Source organism: Catharus ustulatus, chromosome 18 (genome assembly GCF_009819885.2).
Source record: "Catharus ustulatus isolate bCatUst1 chromosome 18, bCatUst1.pri.v2, whole genome shotgun sequence".
Lineage (NCBI taxonomy): Eukaryota > Metazoa > Chordata > Aves > Passeriformes > Turdidae > Catharus > Catharus ustulatus.
In genome coordinates, this window is record NC_046238.1 from 5,714,211 (window position 1) to 5,734,946 (window position 20,736).

The window sequence follows — 20,736 nt, forward strand, 5'->3', positions numbered from 1 at the left end:
GGATTGGATACACACAGGCCCAGTGTTATTAAATCTAATGGTTTGGTTGGTGTGTAGAGCCTCTGGTTTGGGAAGGCCTCACCCTGAGAAATTAGTGGGAGATATATGGTGAAAGAATCCTTCTACATTTTCCCTGCGTCCTATTTCATTCTTCTAAACACCCATTATTGACTGTTTGCAGTGGTGAAATGCTGGGATATGTAGATGACAATAGTCTGTGCTGTTATCAATCCAGTTTTGGATGTGCACCCTCAGGGCCAAGTCTCTTACAAGTGTGGTGACTACCTTTCAGAACACAATATGTGCAATTTAAATTTTAAAACGACCATATGCTTTGCTATTCTAGTTATCCTTTGTGTGAATCTTTGAATTTTAATACGTGTGTTCAAATGTACAATGATAAAACATGCAGCTCATGTCAGCAGTAAAATGCATAGTAATTTATTAACTTTTTCAGTGTGAATACAAATTGATTTGATGATGTGCCACATAATAAAAAAAAAAAATTGCAGTCACAACTTGCATTCTAGTGGCTGCATTTTTTTTAAATTAAACATTACAAAGAATTTGAAAGCTGCACAACACTTGTTGATGGCCAATAGGAAACACTAATACTATGGAAAGTAATCAATGCTTCTACATGTCTATGAAGACATTCTTGATTCAGAAATTGTTTTCCAAAATCAGGTTGCCATATATTATTTCATTGGATATTGGTAAGAATTCTTGGTCAAACCCCATTGTTATTATTTAGGACAAGCCCTGAACTCAATACCTTTTAGTTACATGTAAGTCATTGTATTTTATGAAGCCATTCTGAAATCCTTTATAATGTACTGAAGAGGTCACTGTAGTTTGGGATTCTTTCCAAAGAGAATTTTTGGGTACTAACTTTACTGTGGTGGCATCTAGATCTAGAGACATTTGGAGACCTGATAATTCCTTGGTTTCTGTCCAGCCTGTTAGCTGGATTTTCTAATTTGCAATACCATCTTTTATCTGTGGTATGACCTCTACCATTGACTTTGATCAGCACTAAGAAGCAGGCAGCCAAAATAGCAGCAGGCAAAAATAGAACATCATTGTTAGAAACACCTTCAATCGAGTGAATTCTGGTGGTTGTTCTTCTTCCCAAAGTCTCTGATGCAATAACAAAGGTATTTGTGCCCTAACTGAATAATGATATGCTAAACTCCCTCTGAACTACAATTTCTATTGTAGTTCTTCTTATAGCCCAACTCCCTGGATCCTGAAACAGGCCATAATGCACTTTAGTATGGCTGGTAATGAACCATTTCAAATGAACACTGGATACTGAAGGAATTACATGCTGTGTAATTGATCTAAAGAACAGATTAGGACTGCTGCTATTTCATTAAATCTTATTAGCTTTGACTTAAGTACTTAAAATTGCAGCTTTCCTGTGTCAGATAGATTACACCCCTTGTCACATGGCAAGTGAGGTTTTCATCTACTAGATCACAGCTTTTATAAAGGAACAGGGTGATGAAAATGAATAAAAATGAAGGACCATGAAGTCTTTATCTTCAGACACATTGAGCCCCAAGTTATTCATTCAACTGAGACAAATACTTCAACACTATCAAAATACATATGAAGATCTGTTGTTCCCATATTTTGGTCTTAGATCACTTCTGTGGAACCTGAGTTTGGTTTTTAGCATGTGAAACAGCCCTGAAGAGTTCTAGTGGGTGAGCACAATAGAGTTCTTCTATGATTGCAAGGGAATCCAGTGGGTCCTTCCAAAGCATCAACTTTTCTCTTGATTCCTTCCCACTGGAGCTTAGCATGCCTCAGGAACCAGCAGGCCAGTAAGGCTAGAGGACAGTTCTGCATGAGGAGTAGATTCAACCAAAGCAAAATTAAATTCAGCTTGGAAAATAGTTTGTAGCTCTCAAAAAAGAAAGGACTTTTTATTCCCTTAGGATTCAAGCTAATTTTTAGGGACCCTGACACGCTTAAAAAAGTATATTATTTCCTGGCATGCCTTTGACAACAGTGAGCCAGACTTTCTTACCAGTGTGCTGGTCTTTCTTACCTTCTATTCTTTTGTCCTGTGACCTAATATTTAGCTCCATAATCCCTTAAATTGAACAAAATTGCATAGAAAGACTTTGATCTGAATTTTCTCCACAAGGCATATTACACTACATTGAATACTTTTCATGAGATCTAGAATGCTGCACTGTGGGAAACAAGACTGAAAATTTCAACACCATTAAGCAAGATCTCAGATTATAGTAAGGGGTGAAATAGTGACAAAAGAACCATAGACTTTGGTTAAAACAGATAATACTCAAGGCTTTTTTTATTATTATTCCTTTGATGAGAGAATATTTAAGACCCTCTCACATGCAGAGTCACCATGTTAGTACCACAGCCAAAGCAGTGGTTCATACAGATAAGGAATAAAGTAAAATTAATCCAACAGATGTGTTTTGCAAATATAAGAAATTGTTCCAGCAAGTCTTAAAAAAATGACAATCACATAAAATACCAACTCCACCTTTTAAGAGTTATTTGATTTCTTTTCTATAATTATGTAAATCTCAGAGCCATTTATCTACCACAAAAACCTGTTTTCCTTCTTATACCCTAAGTCTGGTTCTTGGCACTCAAACCTGCCAGGACTGACCACTCTCAGACAGTGTGGCCACAGTCAAATGCTCTGCACTGAGCACTGAGGGGCAAAATTCCCACACAACCAATTCTCTTTCACCATGGTGGTGTCAGAGTGAAGGTCTGAAATCTCCCTTGAAATCTCTGCCAGTAAACACAGATCTATCTGGTCCTCTCAGCTTCAAAGCTCCTAAACTGCCCATGCAAGACTCCTTTTAGGAGAGAAGATTTAAACCCTGGTATTCCTCTAAATATTCAGCTTTTCTTTTTCATTTACCCAAGGTTTGAAAGGCTTGATGCCCCACTGCTAACCAAGGATCAAGTGTAGATTGCCAAATCAAGACAAGGAAAAATAAAAGGGAAAAAGAAAGCACATGGCATATTTGCTTCTGTTCAGTACTGTAATTTTATACTCTAATAGGTATTTACTAGTCACACTGATATATAATTAATTTCCACTTCCTGCCATGTTCATATAAAATAGTTAGCACTTACTCAGTGAAAAGACTAAAAATGAGTGTGAATGATCTGTTACTCCTCCAAAAACTCACCTGGCAAAACCATCTTTTCCTTCTTTTGCCTTCTCACCTCCCTCAAGGAGTAAAACTCCATCAGAGCAAACAAAAGAAGAATACAGCTTTCATACATTTTAAAAGGTGGAAATTGTATTTGGAGAGAAGATGAAAACTCACAAACTCACTCCTGTACAAAGCCTTCAACATCTGCTGCATAGATGGTAAATATAATTTTAAATTGTCTGATAGCTTAACATAAGGAAGTTAAATGCAGGGCAGCTGTTTCCAATCTATATTTAGCCTGAAGTCTCCTACCTGTTTTGGACCTGCAGGAAGGCTTGAATACTGAGATTGTCCATGATTTTATACAGTATTGCTTGATTTATTAAAGATGCTATTCTCCCTGCAGATCTTATTACACTGTTCAAAAGGTTGTGTACAACTTACCATAAACACAGAATTTTAAGCATTTTTATGTCTAGACTCTCACCCAGAATCATTCTTTTCTTTACATTCATGTGTAACCTGGTCCATGAGACATGAATAAAGATCAGCAATTAGCCACAAATAAACTCCAGGAAAATTGGCTTTGTAATGCATCTTGCACAGTCTATTTCAAGAATAAAATTGGGGCAAAATATAGTGATATGCTTTCCAGATACTAACCAAAAGTTGACAAGAACTGATGGATTTTGCATGTTAAAAGTAAATATTTTATTACATATCATGCCCTTGAAAAATTAACTTTGTTTCCACTCTATTTTGTTCAGCATGCCTTGAAATAGGAATGGCAAAAGTTATTCAAGGAACAGATCACCAAGATTCATGGTATCACAATGACTGCAATTACCTATTTTCCTGGCTCAGTAAAACAAAACAAAATTTAAAAAAAAATAACTATAAAATATTAAACAGTGAAATTAACAGATGCCACCTGTGTCTCTCCTTCAGTATGACTGACATCTTCTGCACAGAAAAGCTGTGTGCCATGGACTCACATCCAAAATCTGCTGATGACAGTGGTCATCAATTTTGACAGCCTTTTGGATAAGACCTTGTCACTGCTCTGTCCATATGCACTGATCCTGCATGAACCACTGGATACCTTATTAAATTCAGGTTCACAAAAATGCTGCCATTGGGTCAGCTACAGTAAAATATTTATATTTCAGAGTAACAGTATTTATATATGCTCCCTACCTCTTGCTCTAATTTGCCTTCTTGTCATTAGGCTTGTGTTTGTTTTTCAAATGCTGAAAAGACTCTGTTGGTTTGTTCAGGAAATTTGTCTAGACAGTGCTCACAAAGCATATTTGCTCACATTTGACATTTTCACAGGATGGGAAACAAAATGGAAGATCCAAGTTTTTAAGCTCCACAGATGGCACCTAAGCCAGTCAATTTATTTCCAGAATAAGGAGTATTCTTGTTCCAGGCAGTCTCTGGAACAACACAACAGTGACAGGGACCCACATACACTCAGGGCTTTGGGGCCAGCTGAGGCCTCCTGAAATCCATCCATCTATCCATCCATCCACCAGGACATTTACTGCCTCAGAAGAGCCAAATATCCAAGTGCTAAACTGTGATGCCTCTACAGCCAACAAATGTAAAATGTGGCAATATAACAGAGCATGTGACTATTTTACCTATTTAACATTTACCTGTGTCTAACTAGAAGAGGTCTCTAAAATGCTGCTTTCCAGCAGCCTGAAGGTTGAGAACCACCTGTAAACATTTGCAGAACAGTCTCTTTCCAGAAACAGAGACTCCTAAACAATCAACCTTGAAATGTATCATATATTATATTTCCAGTGTTATTTACAGATCTTCTTGTTTAGTACAATGAACCAGACATGCTGAGAAGGTAGGATTTTTCCAGTCCTCTTTTATATGAAGTACAATAAAAAAGGCACGTAATTATTCACCATAGGAGTTGTGCACCAGTCCAAAACTTAAAGCTAAAAAGCTACCCATCAGAGAACTCTCTTTATGAGGCAGTATTGGGATGTCTCCTTTGAAAGATCTGTCTGTCAATTCCTCTAGGAGAGCTTAAGGAATCCACTTTCCTGTTGTGTTCTGGTCTTCACAAGATTTCCAAAATCAACAGAAAACTCTCGTTAAGCTTCCCCACATCATCTGCTGGAGCAAGGAAGAGTCAAACAGGGCATGTGTGTGTCTGCTTTCCTTTTTCTTCTTTCTTTCCTTGGAATGCCCAACTATGGAGGACTCTTGAGAGCCAAGAACTGTTCAAACTAATTTGCTTTAAGACAAATGCCTCACGAGATATGGCACACTGAGCAATGGACACCAGCAGGAGAGGCAGCTCAGCCCCAGTCAGTGCCGACCGTGTTTGATCCAGTTTCTAATCATCCATTTCTGCCCAGAGCACCTCTGTACAACTAATCTGAGCCCAAAATTTGCATCCTTTGACATTTCCACTTCTAGACAGCGGCCAGTGTCTCTGCTGATGATTGGACCATTCTGGGAAAAAATAATAAAAAAAGAAGGGAAAAGAAAAAGGATTAGAGGGAGGAACAGAAAAGGTGAACAGACTAGAAAAAACAGATCTGTAAATCTTTGAAAAACATTATAAAATGCATTTCTGTATATCTCAAGTGATAAATGTCCCAGAAAGTGCTAGAAATTCTTAGGAAAAGCTAGCAAATACATAAAAAGTACGAAAACAGTTCCTTGATAATTGTACATTTAGGAATTGCTGGGAAAATCCCCTCAAATCACTAGAAAATCTCTAAAAAGCACTAGTGAATCCCTACAGAGCCCAAGAAATAGGAAATACCAGAGATTGTAATAATGCTTTTGAAAGTCTTAAAAATGATCTGAAGATCTTAAAAAAATGCCTATAAAGGTGCTAGAAAAATTCTGGGAAAGTTCTAGATGTAAAAACTCCTGGACAGTAAACAATTACAAGCATGTTCTTGACAATCAGGACAGAAATTGAGAATATTCCAAGGCAGGATAACAAAAAATTTCTAGAAAGCATACCCAAAAATTTCCAGTAACAATGAAAGAATATTCCTGGGTAGCATATGATCTATGGAATACATATCTGACATTTCTAAAAAGTACTGGGGGGAATTCCTAGCATAGCCTCCCAAAAATCTTCTTATTTTCCATTAAATACTGTCTAGAGCATCACTCCTCTCCAATTTCTCTCTTCAAGGCTTGCTGAGCTGTTCTTTTTCACCTGTGTGAAATCCCAGAACCTCTGTGCTGGCCTCAGGACGTCTTCACACTTCTTGAGGGTGGGTGTCCTGCCCTTGCCATCGTCCACCAGGCATTTGGAGTCGGGCAGGAAGGCGGTGGAGCCCAGTGGCCCCAGCTGCAGGACACCTTCCGAGCTGTAGCGGACAAGCTGGGAGAGAAAGGAGAGTTCTGAGCTGCTGAGGAGCCCCTTGTGCTGTCTGGCACACTTTGCTCAAGGGCAAATCTTGGGAATGTTGGTAAAACCTAGAACACGGCATTCCCTCCTCCCACACCTCTGCTCCCCATCACTCCCCACCCACTATTTCCCTGCGAAAAGGGCAATCAAGGAAGTGAAGTAATCAATATGTAAATCGTGCCCACTCAGCAGGAGTTGATTTAACAAGGACACAATGTCAATTTTTGTCGTGCAGTTTGTTCTTAAGAGCTCTGTTAGAGGCTATTGATAGCAACAAGTCTAATTAGTTTTTGTAAATAAACATTACTGAAAAAATCCAACCATGCAAGCAGTATCCAAAAATATGAGAGGAAAAAAAAACACATGAAGGAAATGGCAGCAAATTTGCTAACATATGCTTCAGGCCTACATAATAAGAATGACACTCTGGTATTTCAGTTTTGTGTAAAAGCACATTAAAGCAAAAATGCACGATGCTAATTTGGCAGCAGGCCAATACATCAAATCAGACTTATCTACTTCTCACTTCTGTGCTTAAACCCAGAGTCATTAAACCAGCATAATATTTTGCCCTTCTTACTCTGGAAGTGCAACACCCAGGTGCCAAAAGACTGCAGAGTGGAGTCAGCTACGTGGCTTGTGTGCAGTGAGTCTGGATGCTGCAGGGTGAGGATCTGAGCCACCAATAAATGCAATTACCACCCAGGAAATTCACTGCCTGTCTGGACCTATTGCTGCTATATGGCTGAAATTGCTTAACAAGAATGGGAAGGAAGGTCAGAAGTGCCTGGCATTTATTGGATGCCACTGACCAGTGTGTGAGATATCATTAAGAGTCAATCAAAAAAACTCAAATTAGAGGCTGGCTTTCTACTACCATCCTTATTAACCTCAGAAGAATCATGCTGTGAATAATCATTTCTTGCTGGTGGTAAAAAGAGCATGGTCTACTTGCTCCCAGACCAGATGCTCTTTGACATAGTATGTGTTCATTTTCCCACCTGCCACTTCTGTTCAGAGCACAGAGGTAGAAGAGAGCCTACATCAGAGAGAGCAGAGAGATAACCACACGAGGATGCTCTGGGTATGAATGGTGCCTTTGTCATGGCACAGTCTGTACACACTAAATCAAGACCCTTTTGGGGTTTTTTTCCACTCTCAGGTTAGGAGGGACATATGTAAAATAAGCTCAAGCAAGCAAAATAATTCAAAATATGAAGGCACTGCAAGGTAAGACAAGTTAACTTTGTTTTTTCACATAAAAAGGAGATGGGAAAAAAATTACAAATCAAATACAACATTTTCTCCCTTTTAAAAATTTTTTCCTTTTTAAAATAAAACCTGACTGTATATTTCCCACTTCTATTTAATGGGTTTTCAGCAGAGTTCAAATGAACTGTGGGTATGGCTGAAACACTGACCAGAAAATGTATTCATCTTGTAGTCTTTATTATCTCTCTGTAGTCCCAAAACAGCACCCCACAAGCTTGTTGGCTTTGCCTTATGTAAATAATCAGAGGCACTGTTTATAATGAGCTGTCTGCTCTGTAGGATAGGATTGATTTTCCCTTTTGAGACGAGCAGCATTTTCTGTACTCGTATTAAAATGGTCTAAAACATTCTTTGCTATCAGAATCTCAGTAACCAGAGCTACATGTGCTCTGCATCACAGTGGCCATGCACTTTGTTATAGAGCAGCCTGTCAAAGCAGAAAGTACCAGTCCTGCTTAGGCTTTACAAGTGGAAGATCCATTAACTCTATTCTAAACTATCTGCAGTATTGAAAGTGGCAGTTTGTGTTACAGCTCAACAGGGTCAGGGATGGATTGGTGCAGGAAACTCTTATCTGTACAATCTTGAGACAAATGGAACAACATGGGCTTAATTTCCTGAATCTGAACTTTCTGTCCAGTTTTTATGGCTATTCCAACAGTCATGAAAGCTTAGGCTTATTCCATAATATGACAGAATTCTAAAAAAAAAAAACACTCACAAAGAATTATCTCAGTTCAGACCTTATTACATAGGAAAGCTGTAGAGCCTACTTCTGCAAAATCAGACCAGGAATTAAGGTTCAAGAAACTACAATATGATTAATAAAATCTGCCTCCAAAGAATTCCTGTCTTAACTTCCTAGAGATAACATAACGTGTGAAAATAAAATAAGTATTTAAAAAAAGTTGCTTATTACTACAGGCTAGAAAGCAAGAACTGAGATACAGCCAATTAAACCTAGACCTCCTGGGTTCAAACTTCATCTTAAGTGTCACTAACATATCCACAAAGAAATACTCCCTGAATTTGTGTTAGGACTGTGGGCATGATACATCATGTCAAATCCATTCTCAGTGCCAACCAGCCAAAATCTAATGACAAAGTCCTCTTTATTATGAAATATTAAATATTATTAATTTTAAAAATCTGTGCAGGTTTCGATGGGCTGAGATCCTTAGATATCCACACACTCCAAACTGCAAGCTGCAGAACAGAGGCACACTTTTATACATCACGTGGGGATGGACCTTCACTCAGCTTTTTATCTGGGAAGAGCTGAAGGACTCCAATGACACTGAAGCTAAGTGCTCTATTAAATACTCGAGATTTAATCCTGATGCCATCTGCTGTACTGATGTAAGATAGGATAGTTTTCTCTTCAACATTCAGAAATCTGAGCAGAATGCAAAAGATGTCAAAGGTTGTTTCTGAATGCCACCACACCTGGATCAAGAATAGTCAGTGCTGCTGACTATGGAATGTGATCCTCCAGGAATATTAATGTGGTAAGAAAATGGCAGCTTTAAACTGGAGGATTTGACTTCAGAAATATCCACTACTGCTAATTTCCAGTCAAGTGAAAAAAGCTCCAAATGATTACAGGTAATTGTTTGTAGGAAACAGTTACTGGACCTGGTAGCTTTCCACATTAAATTGAACCTCTCACTCTTGTTCTCCAGGCAAAAGGAAATCTTTAATGGTTCTTCAGTCCTGCAGTTAAGGCAAGCTGTCAGCTGACACAGGGACTGAAACAACGAGTGCTGCAGGAATCCCAAAACCCTCCATGTCCAGAATACCTGTCCCCTCAAGGCAAACAGATCACAAGTTATCAAACTCCCATGTTTGTGCCACAATCCCACCCATTGCTTCCTGCGAGCAGAGAAACCACCTGTTCATCCACCCTGCTGCCCTGCACACAGATCTGGGCAGGCACAGCCCTACCCAGCAACACGCTCCATATCTGCCCTCTAGCAACAGTTTAAGCAGAGCTTTCATCTCCTCTCATTCCGTCTGTTTGTGTAGCTGCAATCCGAGCACACAGCTCTCCCTCCTTCTGCTGGTGCTCAATGCAGAGGGAGGTCTCCCTTTCCCAGCTGCAGTGCCTCCCCTCGCTCTGCTCTGAAAGGGAGGGGAGGAGGGTGGAGAAGGAGGATGTTCTCCATGGCCCTTCTATCCCAAAGTGTCATTTCATTAAGTTCTCTCTCTTTCACATACCGTATAATCAGCTCCACATCACGGCATTCAAGACAGGCTCTGAGACAGTGAATTTTCCACTGGGGCTGTGCAAGTGCTCTCAGATAGTTCAAAACCTGCAGGTCCTGTAACCATTCTATGAAGCTTCCAGAACAACACATTCTGCTTTTGGGAGTGTTGTATCTGTCCTCACTACCCCACCTTTTTAAATTTATTTTTTAAAAATTTATTTTACACCAAAAGTGTATAGAACCACTGGGCTTTGCAGCTGATGGTACAACAGTCTCCACACACAGAGGCAGAGCAGTTTGAAACTCCCAACATATTCCTTTATTTACAAATCTTCTGTAGCCCTGTACTGTTTCTCCCAGCAGTATTTGCAGTTTTTTCCTCAAAGCCATGATAGTCAAACTTCAGATCCAATGAACACATATAAAAGGGACACTACTTTTCAGTAAAACAGGTTTTGAAATCGATTCAGTCTGATGCAAAACCCTGTCTGGATATTCTTAGCTGTTAGCTTACAATGACTTAGCTCAAGTCAAACTCATTAAAATAAATTGATGTAAACTCAGGCTAAACACATTCCAGAGCATCCATAAAAGAGCTTGTCCCTGCTTAAATAAAGAAATTTAAAACCTGATGTCATTACAAAGACATGATTTATCATGGTGAAAACTGATCTTGAAAATGCACATAAGCAAAGGCATTTTGTTCAGGGAGCAGTCACAGCAGAGTGGGTTTATTTTGCCACTCTAATGCAGGACAGCAAAAAACAGGAGAGTAAGACATAAAGAACATTTTATCATAGAAATCTTGTTCCTAACTCAGGTTTCTTTAAACACATGCCTAACTTGGGTGGGTTTCAGTGGAGCCATGTGTACACTAAAATCACTGGTAATCTGCTTGTCAGAATTGAAGAGTATGAAAAACAAACAAGGCTGTAGCTGAGCAGGGAGAGGCTTTCACATTGGCAGGACATGTGAACACCAGTGATAACCCAGCTGGGGAAAGTGAGTTCTGTATTTATATTAATTTATATTCAATAGGCATGTATAAATAACCCAAATCTCAGCTCAGTAGGGGTATTTTATGTCCTATGCTTGAGATGAAAAATGTCAGAAATGGAAAGCTAAATGCAGCAGACAACTATGCTCACCCAGGCTGATTAGAAGAGGGGCTTTAAAAATGTTTATTTAATATATTAAAACGCTTGCTGTCAACACCTTTCATGCTATGTGCTTGAATATCCTTGATTAGCGTTTGTGCAGCTGTGGTTCTCACACTGAATTAATTTTGTAAATTGTGGTGAGATGATAGAAGTTTTCCAGCTGTGTAATCATTAATTAACTTGGCTGCATTTGAGTGGCTCCAACCCATGCTTGTCTGTGAAATACTCAACTTAGATAAAACATCACCTCTGTCTTCACTTGGTGCTTCTTGAAGAATTAAAACTCTTTTCCTGTTTTTTGTTGGTTTGTTTGCTTGTTTTAAAGGGAAATGGAAAAAAAAAATCACTATAACTTATGCCCTCATCTATTTTCTTCCTGAAGTCAAAGCCTGCTTTGTGAAACAGGAATCATGGAGGCAAACAAGTAGGTTAAGGACTTAAACTGCAAAATAAATTACAGTCAGAACCATTTATTTCATTACTCCTCTAAGTGCTAACGCACTGATAGAGATTAGATGTTGCTAAGGGGCTTTCTGGAAGGACTTAAATTTGCAACTTTCTGTTCAGATTAGAATGGAGCAGGAGACTGAACTCTCTCTGAGCGCCTTGACATCTCTAACGAGAGTCTTCTTGAGGAGCTAATTTACATCTAATTAAGCAATGCTATTTTGTTACCTTATTCAAAGGCTGCTCCTTCCACTTCTACTAGGAGAGTGTCAGTCAAATAGTCCATAATGATCCTGCCAAAGGTGGACATTGTGCCAGCAGGAATTACTGTGTGTCTCACTTTGCCTCCGTGGTGACGCACGAGCCAGGACTCCCAATCAATATATGTATGACTGAACCTCGGATAATTGTTAAGCCTGATAAGGTCAGAGTTTGTTTACACATGAGAATGTTCATTAACATAGTTTTGATTCACATGCTACTTTGAAAGAAACTAAAACTGCATTTCAGAAGAAGCTCAAGTCCTGGATTTAAATAATATCCAACTTGTATAAGTAAAATCACTATGAGCATGGAAGGAAGAAATGTCATTTAAAAATCTCCAGACATCTGTAAGAAAATAATAATATGCACAGGGACTGACCAAAAAAAAAAAAATTCTAATTTAGAAAAGTCTTAACTTATAGGATATTCTTAATTCCCTTTGAAGTTGATGTTAAATATGTGCTTAACTTTTTGCCTACTCAGGGAATCAAATCAGCAGCTTGATAAATAATTTCTGCCCAGGAGCCTGGACCAAGGAACAGTTAAATTAAAGAGGCACCATGAATAAGTCATGTCATAACAAGAACTGCTCCCTCACACAGACTACCTAAATTAATTAATCTTCAGTGGATCTCTGGTATTTAAACAAAGTAATGTGATTCTTCTGTTTTCCTAACTGGCAACTGCAAAATATAGATTCACATGCTGGACAGCCTTGGAAAAGGCACCCAACAATAGTGGAGTAAAGCCAGACATTTGCCTTTGCAGCTCAGGAATTACACTGCCAAACTCAACCCAGATACATCCATTCACTCTTTGTTTCCTCTGAATAGTCTCCAAGTTCAAGGTTTCTCACTAATGGGATTTCCCCATTTACCTGGGAGGACATTCCATGGCATGGATAAAGGATGGCTTTGTCATCCTCTTCAGCCCCCTGGTCCAGGCAGTAGCCGCTGGCTTTGCTGTTCCGTACCTAGAACCAGATCAGAATAAAACAGTTCAGTTGGAAATTAGTCCCTATTTTAGTCCAGTCCACCTGAATCTCAGCTGTGCTGCAGCTGCTGAAACAGGTACTATGTAAATCTGCTCTCTGAGAGACTCATGCTTCTCCCTCAGCTATGACAGGGTGCCAGCAGTGAATCTGCTCCAGGAAAAGACATTATTTGGACAACCTGCTGTCTTTACACACCTTGGGGCAGAGTTACATTTTTGGCAATTACTCAAAGATCAGAAAAGATCACCCTGAGAAACCCAGGCCAAGTTTTTCTCCAAATTGCCATTGTGCAAACATAAATTTTGACCCTGTGTGTTGAGAATGTGTTTTCACAAACAGGATAGGAGCTACTCAGGATTGGTGCTGCATGTGACATGCTTTTGTTTCCTGCTATTGCTGATATAAAACCAAAGAAGATTGTGAACAATTTTTATTTGAACTGAAAATAGAGTACATTATTGTGTACAGAAGTGACATAAAGCACATTTTATGAAAGGGCACAGGTTCAGAGATCCAAGGAAATAAAAAATTCCTGTGCCTCCCCAGACAAGGAGAATTTACAAGTCTATAAAAACTGGGATGGAGCTCTTGTGAAAACCCTTTCAGCCATTCTCTTGAGGCTGGAAGCATTATACACATATTTTGAACAGAGAAAAACTTTAGAGATATCATAAACAAGAAGTTATTTACACAGACACCTCTAAAGACTCAACAGGTCAGTTTTGGTTTAGACTGTGAAGTACCTGTCTTGCCACCCCCATAATTTAGAAACAGCTGCTGCATAAAAAAAAAATCAGTATATATTCCTCCATATGATGGTGTACAAGCATAACAAGGAATCTGATTGGATAAGGGGGCTCACCAACAACCAAATTTCAGGAGGTTTATTTTATGGCTTGGGTGCTATAAAGGCTAAAGAAGATGAAGGCAGCTTTATGAGATGGCTTTAAAAAATAGGAATTGAGTCACTAGGAAATATATTTCTACTACTGTTTCAATCTGTTTCACATCTACTCAATACATTTCTTTTCCTTGAAACTCACAAAAATCCAGGCGTCTTTTCCTCCAGGAAAATAACCAGAAGAGAAAGTACTTAACAACAAGCTTGATGTCATTTAGGATGAGCCCCAAAGACTGAAAGGGATCTAGGCTGGTTTATACCATGTAAATACTTTGTGGGGCTCTATTCTATTAAAAAATGTTAAAGAATTTGAGATTTGTATCACCGAACTTCCCATTTGACTCAAGAACCTTCTATATGACAGCTCAAGAGGAACAAACTGTGTTTTAGAGCCCAGATTGCTCAGGGTCTGCTATAATTGACACAACATTGGCACTTCTGCCAATGTTCTTCACTGTTAACGACCTTCTCAGAGCTGACAGATACCAACAGCTCCTCCTGAATTTACTGCATGTCTTTTCTCAGTTCCTGATGGGGGTAGTTGTATTGGGATGCAAAGTGATATTATGGAATAAAACTTGCACTTTGTATCAATGTCTCAAGTGCCTGACTTATTTTTATATGAAGTCAATCAACTGGAAGAGAAAGGAACAGTCTTCATTTAGTTGTCTCATGGGAAAATATATTGCCTTCAGATTTAATTGCAGCTCATGTAGACAATTATTTTAGCTCTGTTGACCACTGACGTTTTCTTTATGATGTCTGTGGCATCTTATTTGGGAAAATGATTGCCTCAAACTTCTGTGTCAGTATTTTCCAATGAGAGCCAAGGAGGCTGCGTGTCACTGTCACCAAGGATGACTTCACCTGCTGCCCTCCAACAAAAGGAATGGGGCTTCTCACATCACCCTCCTCAGTGCTGATTTAAAAGAGGGGAGGGCATTTTTGTTGCCACTGCTGTGCTGATGTGTCATTGCTCTGTGGATCCTGACAGCCAGCTCTGAAGGGAGAGGACTGCTCGAGCGCAGCTGTGATGTGTTCCCAAAGACATACTGTACCTCTCCATAAGTGACTGTGTTGTTGTAAACCCTCATCTCAGGATACACGTTCTCCAAGTACCACTTAAAGCTGCGGCACTGCAGCCGCTGCCGCAGAGCAATCCTTTCAGAAACGTCTCCAAAGTCAACTCCGGGGTTCTGCAAGGCGGAAAACGAATAAAGAAATCTCACTGCACTGCCTTTATGGTTGCTATCTTTACTGAAATCAAATTGGAGTTCATTTTGTTTACCAAGCTGTATTTCCCCCTTTTCCTTCTTTTGTTGTAAGCAGCAGCTCATCAAACAGCTGCCTTTGAGTGCAGACAATAATTATTAATGAAAGTAAGTGGAAAAAGGAGCATAAAGAACAAGCATAACCCCAAAATAAATCAAAATAATAAGACTACAATAAGAGTGTTGTTACTTACAGCAGTTCTAAGAGTTTGCAATCAATCTTGAAGCCTTTCAGATTCATTTAGAATTTAGGCAGTAATTCTGATCTAAAATATTGCAGCTTGGTCATACTTTACTCCAGTAAGAGATTTGAATATTCAGTAATGTAAATGATGTCAGAACAGATCTGCTAAAACTTCAAAGCAAAGCTACTCAAAAAGTCATTAAGCTCCACTAAGCATTCATATAGACCAGCATTCAGTTTTTACTAGAACTGGAGCTCATTTGCAGACTTGAGCCATAGAATGAAGTTAAACTCAAAACCTTTATAATTCTACTTCAGAATTTAATTCACGTTTAAACAGAAATCCCATGAAATTCCCAGGGTGGAAGATTCAAGTTAATATGAACAAAGTCAGCCATTTAAAACTGGCTGGTCCTGAGTTAGAGTCTGTTGATTTAAAGTGTTATAAATCATCACAGTTCAACATTAAGACAGTAAGAGTTACCTCATCCAAAAACCTTTTCTGACACTATATTAATCAAATGGACTGAAACCAGGGAGTTTTGCATGAGATCTCTCTGAAGTGCCTTGTGCTTTTCCTCCAGAAGAATATCTGTACATTTTGCAGATTGTTTCTAGCGCAGGGTTACAAGACAGCAGCAAATCTTAGCTCAGGGTTTATTAAGATCCCCAACAGATGCCTGGTTTTCAGGAGAGAATACAAGTGTAATACTGAACAGGTTTTCCTATTTGCCACATAAAGAGTTTGCTGTGCTCACTGCTGCTTGCTGATGCACGTTCTGTCGGGAGCCCTCAGTGCAGCATCCATTCAAATGAATGTTAATTTACGTAGTACTTGAGGCTGCGTGGAAGGAGAGCAATCCTCTGAGGCACTCTGCAATAAATCATTCAATGTAAGATTCCTTTATCACTAAAATTGCCGAGGAATAAATCATAAGTGGGGATGTACCAAGTATTTGGTTGACTGAAATAAAGCTGTGCTGACTTGCTGCTGAAGGTTAGAGGAACACAATCTTGCAGGTGTGCCAAGACCATCTGCTGATCTAGATACACATTATGCACACATTCTCAACAAGCTCAATAATCTCAAAATAACTTTGAGTTGTGAAAAAGATGGTGGGACTTATAGAAGAGTTAATTTGGATCAGTTTTGTGGTATGGGACAATGCATGTGTTTTACCTCTTTTCTGCCCTATTTAAGATGAGGCAATACAGTGCACTCTTTTGCAGTGCTGTTTCTACAGAGCAGCAAATTGAGCAGCTGTGAAAAAGCTGTGCTCACCCCCTGTGCCAGTCACCATGGGCAGGTTACAGTGTGATGGTACAAGAATGAGGTGTCCACAGGATTTACTTTGTGGCCATATTCTTTTTAACCAACTAGCAAGGTTTCTAATTCCCCTGCAGAAGGATTTTGTGATGGATTATGCCAATACTTCTGTCATCTGTACTGAATACTACACTGAATAATTCCATGAACACTAACATCAGCTTCCTTTTCCTCAGAGCTAATAGGCTGATTTTTATGATGCACATTTTATCAATCAATCAATTTATTTTATGGAAAGAAAATTTTAATGTTCAGTACTTCTGCTGATTTTATGTCTTTTATTGTAGATGAGCTTGTTTTTTTTTTTAAAAAAAAGCTCTGCTATATAGCTCAGTGCAGAAAACTGCATCAATAAGTAATCTCGGAGAGATTAAAGGAAATCATGTTTTTGTGTAAAGGCTTATTTAAATATCATCTTTTCTCAGAATTCATTTTCACATGTCATCAAGCAAGCACATTTGCAGAGGTTAGTTTTTCATCTCCTAATTGAAAACTGACCATTTTAGCAAGTGTATTTTATGTGTGCAGACAGGGCCAAAATGCCCATAAATCTTTAATGGACACTGCTGTCTTCCTCCTACCATCACAGAAATCTTGTGTGGAAAAAGTGATGCAGGATTGCCTTTTGTTAAGGCAAAATAATTCCCTGCAATTACTTTTTGAGCCAAAAGAAGTCACCAAAAACACATTTTAGAGGCCTTGCACAGAGTGTCCAATATTGAGCAGTGGTGAGTGAATTTAGACCTGGGAGAATATCTGATATATTCAGAGATCCCATGGACAAGGAGGAAACATTGGTCCTCTAGGTATGTGTATTTTAAAGACTGTAAGAGGAAAGAACAAAAATGGGGTATCACTGATTAACTAGGTACCATGAGCAGAAGTTTAGCACAGACTAAATCTAATGAAGTCTTTGACAAGACTCCCATGACTTTGACAAACTTAGGACATAACTGAATATTTCCAAAGTTGCTGCTGGGTTTGCACATTTTCTGGTTCTGATAGGAACATTCCTGTTCCAATTTGCTTCAGCTCAGGGCAAATCCCTACTGTAAGAGTTAACTAAACCATCCTTACCTACAGATCAGTCTATGTTAACCCTCAGCTGCTCTCCCTGTGCCCCTTCACATGAATAATTTGGATGCAAACACAGCCAAGGAACACAGCAACAGCCAGCTTCCACCTGGCTGGGATATAACATAAAACTCTTCTCTGCAAGAATTATGCTCAGTGCAGATGTAGCATGTGATATACTCACAGAACAAAGTGATAAACTGAACCTACAGTTTATCTAATATTTATATTACACAGGTTCCTGGAGGCCCCCACACGCCATCTACAATTCGTATGCGTGGAGAGAAGCAGAACGTGCCCACATTGCACCTCTCAGCCTGTGGACAATAAAGCTATTTAATGTGTGATTCTTTTATTGCATTTTTTATGCTGGTGAGGTCTACTGAGTCTCACCATGAATGATGATATTTATTTATGGACATTTCTGTTGAAGCATATGAGCACCTCAGAGTTTAACGGCACCCCAAATTAACGACTTCTGGGGGAGCACATAAACCTGGGACATTTTGCTCTGCTTAAATTATAAATCTGTGTCACTGCATATAACAGTCTGGACTGAGTGCACAACTAAACTTAGACTGAGGAATCAAGTTCACAGGGCAGAATTCTCTGTACTGAGCATGCACCAAAACACTTTCCCTAAGCTTAACCCGCTTTGCACAGCTGTAGTAACACCCTTCACTCCAAGAGCTAGTTAGGAACAGCTACCTGTTGTCTCCATCTGACCTGATTGTTCGGGAACTAAAAAACTTTAATACTAGAAAATAACAAACAGCAAGCTGAACAGTTTGTATTGAACAAACCAGAAAAGATGGTACAGGGAGGCTAATTCCATCCATGAGGGCAAATGGACAAAAGCAGGGCAAAGTTAGGGCATGGCAGGGGTGTTTATAACTTGGAGAAGGGGAGGAATCAGGGTGGATTGGGGTTAACTCCCTTGGTGCTCTCAACACGCCCTTCTTGCTAGGTTATTTCTAAATTATTAAAGCAGCTAGTAGTTGTTAAAAGGTTATTTATTGTAAAAGCGCATCAGTCTTCTAAGGCACAGTCATAGACATTAAAGTCCATGCTAAGTTTTGGCATAAAGTCCTGAACAAAAGCAGGAGCTGGCCCTGGGGATCCTGGGGAGGTTGGTATTGATGCTGAAGCTCCTGATTTCTTCTGGTGTTGGAGACGCTGACCAGCATGGCAAAGTGATGGCAAAAAGGCGAAAAGTAAAGGCAATAGCAAAAGCAAAAAGCAAAGGCAAAAAAGCAATAGCAAAAAAGCACTAACTCTCCCCAATACATAATCTTATATAGGATTTTTCTAACAAGCTAACACGTAAATTCAAACCACCTTCTCTCAACCTGTGCAAATCCTAATTTCTTAGCATGCTAGGATACATATAAACTACGTATACGATCTATCTTGTTCTATCTGACAAATGCAAGCAATATTCTCACTGAAGTTCTATTTTGACTAAGTAGTGTCTTAAACTGAGCTTCTGGAGCCTCTACTAAAAACAATAGCATGTTTTTCAACCTTCACTAGAACCTGTTCTTCTATTCTAGTATCTGAAACCTTTCACTTACTAAAAACACTGCAGCTCTCACTGAAACTTACTTATTGACGTTACTTATTTATCCTAAAACTCAAACCTACATCTAAACTTATACTTATTCCTCTACTTAAACTCTCATTCTATGGTGGGTGGCTTAACATGCTTCAATCCATTCAAGGGTTTTAACTCAATTCCTGCACTCTGGCTTCTGCCTGGACAATTCAGGCAGGCCCTTGACTCACTGACTCCAACAGGTGGGGTTTAGGGAGGAGGTCCAGTAGGGAAGGGCAATTAGGTATATTAAAATGATTGCAGCAATGATAACAAGGGAAGCAGAGAATTTTCTGGCAATTAACAACACGCTAGAACTGGAGGATCCTGTGGGTGGTTTTTCACTCACCACTACTGCAAGGGTTTTCCCACAGCCTTAAGCCGTGGTCATCTGCACTTATATGAGAGCTAACCCCACCAGCTACCCACGTGCTTAGGACAGAGTGTGAGCTGTACTTACTGCCATGGGGATGTTCCAGGCCATGTAGACGTGTGACTTGAAGTCATCCATCCAGACCTCGGCGGCGCGCAGGGCGTTGCGCTTGGCGTAGTAGTCGATGTCGTTGTTGTAGGGCTTCTTGGTGCGCTCGATGTGCGCCACGCGCGAGCAGGGCAGCACCTCCATGCTGCCCCCGCACTGCCACACCTGGGGGGCACACACAGCACACACAGGGCGTCATTTCCCCTGCTCAGGCAACACAAGGGCTTCCCTGCAGGTGCTGCCAGTGTTGGCTAGTGGGAGGTGAGGGCTGTTGGACAGTTTCCAATTTACCGCTGGAGGTGAGTCTGAAGGGGTGCAGATGGCTGCATGAGGTACACAAGTTTAGAAGCCATAGAGAAACAAGTCCTTCACCATAATCTCACTGGGACCATCAGGCAGAGAACAAATTGTGAGGCGCTAACTCCTGCCATGGGTGCTATTTTAAACTAGCATTACTGAAACTTCAACCAAGATCAGCTGTGTTTGACACGTGGATGGGGTACTGGAAAGGGCTCTAAGGTCACCCCAGAGCCTTCTCTTCTCCAGACTAAACATCTCCAGCTCTCTCAGACTGTCTCCACAGGACACCTCTCATCACCTGTCTCTGTACCCCTGAGCTGATGAAGAGGGCTAAAAGGGGCTGAGGTATCACCCAGCCTACCCAGACACCATGGAACCCACACAGTGCAATTTTCTCCCTGCTCATTATTTACTGTCTGAACTCCATGGCAGGGGACAACGAGGACTTGTCTCTTTTCATCAGCAAGATCTGGAGTGATGGAGAGTGAGGGAGGCTTATGGATTCAGCTCCTGCAGGTCTGCACCTACTAGTAGAGTCCAGCTGAAGTAAATGAAAGATATTAAAATATAAGTAACAATTCAGTACTTTCCAAGGTTACTTTTTACTGAGAATAAAAGCACATTTCCATACAAGATGCATTCCAGAATCATTCTGGAGCTGTTCTCCAGCTAACCTGCTTTCTCAAGGACAAAGATAAAGTG

The 20,736-nt window shown here is 39.8% G+C and overlaps 1 protein-coding gene across 1 annotated transcript in view; it reads right to left on the reverse strand.

Moving 5' to 3' along the window:
- Positions 1-2,301: 2,301 nt before the first annotated feature.
- Positions 2,302-20,736, reverse strand: part of GALNT9 (polypeptide N-acetylgalactosaminyltransferase 9) — a 130,004-nt gene continuing 111,569 nt past the window's right edge. The window contains exons 7-11 of the mRNA XM_033075631.2: positions 19,714-19,899; positions 14,862-14,999; positions 12,786-12,881; positions 6,364-6,531; positions 2,302-5,639 (exon numbers count right to left, since the gene is read on the reverse strand). Of these exons, the coding sequence (XP_032931522.1) occupies positions 5,493-5,639; positions 6,364-6,531; positions 12,786-12,881; positions 14,862-14,999; positions 19,714-19,899 (735 nt within the window). The 3' untranslated portion in view covers positions 2,302-5,492. The remainder of the gene's footprint in view (positions 5,640-6,363; positions 6,532-12,785; positions 12,882-14,861; positions 15,000-19,713; positions 19,900-20,736) is intronic.